General features: G+C 39.1%; 2 protein-coding genes across 2 annotated transcripts; both read left to right on the forward strand.

The window, feature by feature from the left end:
- Positions 1 to 1983: 1983 nt before the first annotated feature.
- Positions 1984 to 3189, forward strand: sid1 (secreted immunoglobulin domain 1). The gene is made up of 2 exons (XM_056252635.1): positions 1984 to 2465; positions 2709 to 3189. Exons 1-2 carry the CDS (start codon positions 2408 to 2410, stop codon positions 3041 to 3043), a joined length of 393 nt encoding a protein of 130 aa, XP_056108610.1. The 5' UTR covers positions 1984 to 2407; the 3' UTR covers positions 3044 to 3189.
- A 2636-nt stretch (positions 3190 to 5825) lies between these two features.
- On the forward strand, positions 5826 to 6755 carry si:ch211-1a19.2 (uncharacterized protein LOC100142650 homolog). The gene is made up of 3 exons (XM_056252636.1): positions 5826 to 6104; positions 6183 to 6250; positions 6350 to 6755. Exons 1-3 carry the CDS (start codon positions 6043 to 6045, stop codon positions 6691 to 6693), a joined length of 474 nt encoding a protein of 157 aa, XP_056108611.1. The 5' UTR covers positions 5826 to 6042; the 3' UTR covers positions 6694 to 6755.
- Positions 6756 to 7401: the final 646 nt, after the last annotated feature.

Genomic DNA, 7401 nt, shown 5'->3' on the forward strand with positions numbered 1-7401 from the left:
GAGATCGGCCTATAGTTGCTTAATATGGTCTTATCCAGATTGCTCTTTTTCAGGAGGGGCTTGACAACTGCAGTTGAACTAAGCTGTTGAACACACTTTTGAAAAAAGATGTGGGAAGTGCGTCAAGGGCGCAGGTTGATGTTTTAAGGTGATGTACGGTTTCTTCCAAAATTTTGCCATCAATTTCTTCGAAATCAGACATAGTAACAACTTTCTCAGGTTGTGGTCTGATCTGTCTGACCCTAGCGCAACTCAAGGATGAGCTGATCACCATTCTGATATTATTGATTTTCTCAGAGAAGAAAGAAGCAAACTCACTGCACTTGCCGTCTGAGAGCATTTCACTGGGAATCTGGCTTGGGGGGTTTGTCAGACTCTCTACAGTAGCAAAAGGAGTGTGTGTGTTGTTTAAGTTGCTGTTTATAATATTCGAGAAGAAAGTCTGTCTAGCTTTGCCTAGTTCCATATTGAAAGCATGGATGCTGTCTTTGTAGATGCTATAATGGACTACAAGTTTTGTCTTCCGCCACATGCGCTCTGCTTTTCTGCATTGTCTTTTCATATTTTGCACTGAATAGGAAGAGCTAGTGGACAAGGGATCCGTCAGAGAAGTGGGCATGGGCACCAACAGAGAGGTCAGAGAAGTGGGCATGGGTACCAACAGAGAGGTGGGCATGGGATGATGGGGCCAGTCGAAGGGTTGGTCATCAGAGAGAGGGAGGCAGAACTGTTGTCTCTAATGAAGTCCGGGTCATCATCGTTGATCGCGTGGTGAACCGAGGCCTTAGATGGCAGAGGCTTCTAGATTACTTGATCCAAATCTAAAAAGATCAACTGCCAATTCTATAATCCGAACTTTTCCCCAGAAAACTGGTAAGTGTGGAGGATATATACTATGCTTTACCATTACATTTACAGTAAATTGTAATGCATGTACAGTATATTCATCAAACGTTACAGTATTCTTACAGTTTGATCTGTTGACAGTATACTCTGTTCTATGCTTAGAATTGACAGAAAACCCCATAGTGGTGGTTGCCGTGTGCTGACCGACCAGCAGGAGTGGGCAGTGGTGGAAATGGTGAGGGCCAGGAATGATATGAGCTTTTTGGAAATAAAGCAGGCAATCGAGGAGAACACTGACACCTTTGCCAGTATGGCATCCATCAGCCTACCAACAGTTGCACGCCTTTTGAGAGAAACAATGACAGGGTGAAACAACAGAGGGCTGAGATGTTCAGGTACAACACTATATACTGTATTACAGTTACTGTTTGATGCATCTCCTACTTCATTTGTGTATTGGAACTACACTGTAAAAAGAACTAACTGAAATATATTTTTCAGAGGGTGATGGTGCTTGAAGCTGACGTGAACCATGACAAGTACATTTTTGTTGATGAAGTGAGCTTTAACCTGGCCAAATGTGGAGGAAACATCTCTATGTGCACAGCTTTCTCTGAAGATGGTGTGGTAGGACGTAGGCCACTACTTGGCTCCTATAACGCTGCACATCTCATTGAGTTTCTCAATGAAGTTGAGCCGGCCTGTCAAGGTGAAGAGGTCACCTATGTAATTTGTGTGGGGCAATGTCAGGTTCCACCATGCAGAGTTGGTTCAAGCATGGTTTCAGGCCCATCCCCGATTCATGACCCTCTATCTGCCCCCATACTCTCCTTTCCTCAACCCTATTGAGGATTTTTTTTCAGCATGGAGGTGGAAGGTCTATGATCGCCATCCCCTTGAGCGTGCCCCCAACCCCTTGAAATGTGCTATGTATGAAGTGTGTGTTGCAGGAACCCCTGTTGTTAGATGCTGGAACTACACCACCTGACGGCAAAAAGCACGTTCCTCCACAGACATTCAAAAGCAACCTAATATTGTTTCCCAAAAAAAAACAGGAGTTTAGTTACATTATGAAAACCATGACAATATTTCTTATTCATATTTATGTTATTACATCTTGTTTATTTTATACCAAAATAACCTATGATTGGATGCACAACCCTTATTCAAAAGTAAAAGATACTGCATAAGAAGTGTTTATCATCACTTTTAAAAGTTAATAAGCCCATTTATTTGCCTTCAAACTATGCATGATTGTATTGCCTTATTTTTATTTGCATGTATCATTTTGGGGTCATGACCCAGTTGAGAACCACTGCATTAGATAGGCCCTATAAAGGTTTGTGACTCTGTTATGATTTTAATTTGTACGGAGAGATTCACACATCTAACACAAGGCAGATATTGACATGCGCTGAACCTCCCTTCAGCGGGTTCATTTCTCCTGAGAGACTCTTAAGACTGTAAGGACTGAACTCACCATCCTACAGGAAGTGGCATCATACAGACAGCCACATTTCAACAGTTCTCGTCTAACTTCACTTATATATATGATAAAACAATGGATCTTCAAACAAGCAACATAAAGCTGTTTTCACTTCTGTCTCTTGCACTGCACTGTAAGTGTTTCAAGATCCTATCTTCTCCTCAAATATATTTAGTTTGTTATTTCATGTTTAAATAAATATATTGTTTTTTGTTCATTTTGTATTATTTGTGCTGCTCTTTTAATAATTGTACAATGTTAATGAACAAAAAACAATTATTAAAACAATATAACAATATTGAGAACATTCATGCTCATCTAATTGTATTATTTACACTTTGACTATATAAATATTTAAGTGTGCATGTAATTTCAGGCTTTTTCTGGAAGACTTCTTTGAACGTCTCTGTGCTGCAAGGTCAAAATGTCACACTGAGCTGCCCACTGATGCCCAACAGCAGCCAGGGGGTTTTGAGCTGGTACAAACAGACCCCCGGGCAGGGGCCAGAGTTGATCCTCTCCTACAATGTGACCAACACTTCACAGGTGCGCTACGGCACGCGACTGGACCAGAGCAGATATGCCATCTTAACCAGGGAAGGGTTAAAGCTCCGTCACCTCTTACAAATCATCACAACTTTGCGTAATGACACTGGCACTTATTATTGCGGGTTTTCAGACAAAAACCATACGCAAATATTTTACAATTGAACACAAATGCTTGAATATTCAACAATATTATTGATCTGACTGTACTGACGCTGTTGTGTGAGAACTGAGCTGGACAATGACATCTTTTATTTGCAGAACTTTAAAGATTAAATGAACTAATGTAATAATTGATGATCTTTACAACGGAACTGATTCAACACTGAACTGGCTTCAGCTGGCCAACAGCCGAAATGTATTATTTTTCCTGTTATCACTGCTGCTTTGAAACAATCTGTTTTAAATAAAGGTGACTTAACTTGGCTTAAATGCTGTATATTGTATTTTCGATTTTTTATCTTAAATGCATCTCTGTGCAAATTAACTTTACAGTATTTATGGGGGGAAATAAACATGGATTTTTACACTATTTCAGGCATTCTATTTCCATTATGAAAGCTGTCTTTTCAATGCTGAAATATTTCTGGCTTGCATTGCAAAACCTGCTAACTTTGTTCTAATTGGATTAGTTGGATCCCAGGAGATCAGAAGTGCAGAAGCGCTGCTGTGTTGTGATAGAGCATGCATCTGTCTCTGCCAGTAAACCAACGGCTCTTTCCTGTTTTTGTGTCCCTCTTAACCGAATAACAGTCAAATATGTTTTTAACATACAGCTACTCTGCATATCACATCAAAGAAAAAACAATATTCCCATATCAGGTTTACCATGCAAAAAAAGGCTTAATAAAACATAATAGCAAGTGTCCACTATATCTTTTTGCACTTTAGAAAATGTTTACATTTAAGCAAAAAGAACTAATATATACAGTATATGTATATGTATATATATACAGTTGTAATCTAAATTATTCAACCCCCTCCCCATTGCAAATCAAGTTTATTGGCAAAATTTACAGACTTTCAGCTGTTTGCAATGAACAAATCAAATAACAAAAAAAAAGCTCAACACAACAAATGTTTCAAGTGGTTTCACCAAATTCAACTGAAACTTCTTTAACTTGACTTCTGCAGTCTCAAAATTATTCAACCCCTTCATGACAAGCATTTTTAGTACTTAGAACACCCTTTTGCTGTTATGGGTTATGCTGTAAACGAGATGTATAACCAGACAGCAGCTTCTGGCAGCGTTTCTGAGGAATATGGATGAGCAATGGCCTCCAGTTCAGTAATATTCTTGGGTTTGCGTGCTGCAACTGCCTTCTTCAAATCCCACCCGAGATTTTCTATGAGGTTCAAGTCAGGTGAGTGTGATGGCCACTGTAGGATCTTCCAGGACTTCTTCTGCAACCAAGCCTTGATGGAATTTGAGGTATGCTTGGGATCATTGTCCTGAAGGTCCAATGACACCCAAGCTTCAGCTTCCTCACTGTGACGGCATGACGTTTTCTCCTAGGATTTCCTGATACTTCAATGAATCCATCTTGCCTTCCACACACTGCAGGTTTCCAGTGCCAGAGGATGCAAAGCAGCCCCAGAGCATCACCGAGCCCCACCAATCTTAACTGTAGACAGAGTGTACATTTCAGCATATCCTTCATTCTTCTTCCTCCAGACATACCGCTGATCCATAGGGCCAAAAAGTTCCAGTTTTGTTTTTCATCGCTCCCCAGAACAGAATCCAAAAACTTCTGTGGCTTGTTTATATGATTTTGAGCACTTTTCTTGTGCCTTTGGGTCAGTTGTGGTGTACGTCTTGGAGTTCTGGCATGTGTTCAGTACGCGCCTTACTGTGCAGCTGAAACCGCAGTGCCTGTGCCCACCAAGTCTTACTACAGGTCTTTTGCAGTCACTCAAGGGTTTTTCTGAACCTGCCTTCACAGGAACTGGTTGCAGCCGTTGATAGCTTCCTTTTCTACCCCGTCCAGGTAGTGTAACCACTGTTCTTTTAACTTTGAACTTGTGAACTATGCTTCCAACGGTGTCTCTAGGAATATTTGGTGCCTTCGCTATATTTTTTGTATCCTGTTCCTTGTTTGTGAAGGGCAATGATATCTTCTCTTAACTTTTTGGACCATTCTTTTGAGCCATATTTACAACATGCAGTCACACGTGACACTCAACAAATAGCCAGTTCAGATATTTCATGTGTTCTAGCTCAAGCACACCTTGTGCAACTAATGAAGCCCTTGATTAGTTGCATCAGGTGTGCATGAGACAACACCTGTTTTGCAGATTTGTGCTGTTGTGAGGGATTCTATTCAGAGCGTTGAATAATTTTGAGATTGCAAAAGTCATTGCAAGTTGTGGAAACCACTTGAAACATTTGTTGTGTTGAGCTATTTCAATTACTTTTGTTTGATTTGTTCATTGCAAACAGCCGAAAGTCTGTAAATGTTGCCAATAAACATGATTTGCAATGGGTGTTGAATAATTTCAAGAGAAAAAAACTGTGTGTGCACTTGGATCTTTGTACTAACCCTGACACAAGTGGCATGATTGATGAAATATAAATGATTAAGTGTGATTTTCAAAAAGTGAAAGATATGATTGCATAAAATAAAACAGCATAAAATAACATACACTCTAAAAATGCTGGGTTGTTTTAACCCAACTTTGGGTCAAATATGGACAAAACCAAACGTTGGGTTAAAATGTAATTAAAAAATGTAACCCAACAGCTGAGTTTGTCCATAATTGACCCAAAGTTGGGTTAAAAAAACCCAGCATTTTTTAGAGTGTACCCCATAATGGCTATTATTGTTAACTGAAATAAATTTATATCATCCCAGCATGCTAAGGCAACAAAATGAATAAATACTACATAGAAATAAAGTAAGAAGTAAAGTAAGTAATTCCCTGAAACCCAATTCATTTAGCCTGTGAAGAATTCAGCTGTGTAATGGTTGATTGCTTTTAAATGGACCATCTGCACACGACATCTGAGCACATGGGACGTTCTTCCCTCAACCGTCAACCTCTGTGTCAACTTTATAAGAGCCAACACTGAAACAAATCAAGCTTCACTGGCTCTAGCGGGAAATCACACAGCAGCAGCACACAGCAAATATGATACAAAAAGAAACAAATGAAACAAAACAGAAATGAATTTAAATGGAAAGGCATCGGGTGTGATTATCATAATTATCTCTCTTCTTCTGTTACGGTGAGATTTTAAAGGCAAAAATCAATTAAATCGTTCAACGTCTTGATCATGTGGCTCATAGCAGCTTTTCTATTACAGCACTGCCTCAGCCGAGAAGGACGAAATGAACCAGATGTTTAGCAGAGGACTTCGACTTCTTGTGGAGGGTAAGATGTGCTTTCAGCTATTACATATCTAAATGTAGCTTTGCTCCTGGTTGCTCATTTCATTCTAATCATACATCATCTTATTGATATGTGTTTTAGCTCCACATGTCCGTGTTGATCGCCTGGCGACTCCGAAGGTGCTTGTTCTTCTGCCTGCTGGAGTTCAGAAGCAGCGCTCGGAGAGAGTGACACTTGCGTGTGTCATCACCGGGTTACGGTCTAAAGCGGTGAGGATCACGTGGAAGGTGAACGGAGAAACAGGCCTAAAAAAATACGCCAGCTCTCCACAAGTGCACAGAGAGCATGGAGGAACGTTCTCTGCTGTGGGACTGTACACGGTTCTCGCTCATAAATGTCATGAGAATATGTACAGGTGTGAGGTGACATACAAAGGACCATTTTACTATGATAAGGTAGAGTCGTCCCTCTGCAGACCTCTGTAAATTGCATGAGAATGAGATCCATCCGCTGCATATTCCACTGAAATATCAAAAGGGGGAAACGATAATAAAAAATAAAAAAAAATTCTTGAACAAAAAATGTGAAGCCTGTTTTTATATGAATTCAGATTTTCCATTTTGCTTCCAAATTCTCATTATAGCTGATGCATTTGGATGTTTTCCTTGTGTAGTTCACGTTAGGGTAAGACACGTCAGACACATTTTTCTGCTTTTATGTGATGTAAATCATGAAAACTGTATATACCTTTTGTTTTGTTATGCACCTCTTTTTTTGGTTAGATAGACACATTTTTCTGGTTTTATGTGACGCAAACAAAATATGACTGTTTATTATAAAAAATAATTTTCTTTGAACAAATTCATTGTTGTATCCTTTAAATTGCATTTAAAATGCATACATTATTTCTTTCTTTCTTTTTTGCATCTCTTCGTTGGTTAGCCAGACACATTTTTATGCTTTTATGTGATGTAAACAAAATATGACTGTTTATTATAAAATAGAATAAAAGTCTTTAAGCAAATTATTATTATCCTTTAAATTACCATTACAAATGTATATAATTGTTTGGCTTGGTTTTGTTTTGCACCTCTTTGGTTAGCCAAATTTTTTTGCTTTTATGTGATGCAAATCATGCATGAAAACTATATTTGTTTTTTGGTGTTTGGCTTTGTTTGCACCTCTTCTTTTGT

The sequence above is a fragment of the Rhinichthys klamathensis genome, unplaced genomic scaffold, assembly GCF_029890125.1.
Source record: "Rhinichthys klamathensis goyatoka isolate OS25496 unplaced genomic scaffold, OSU_Roscu_1.1 h1tg000098l_1, whole genome shotgun sequence".
In the NCBI taxonomy this organism is placed as follows: Eukaryota; Metazoa; Chordata; class Actinopteri; order Cypriniformes; family Leuciscidae; genus Rhinichthys; species Rhinichthys klamathensis.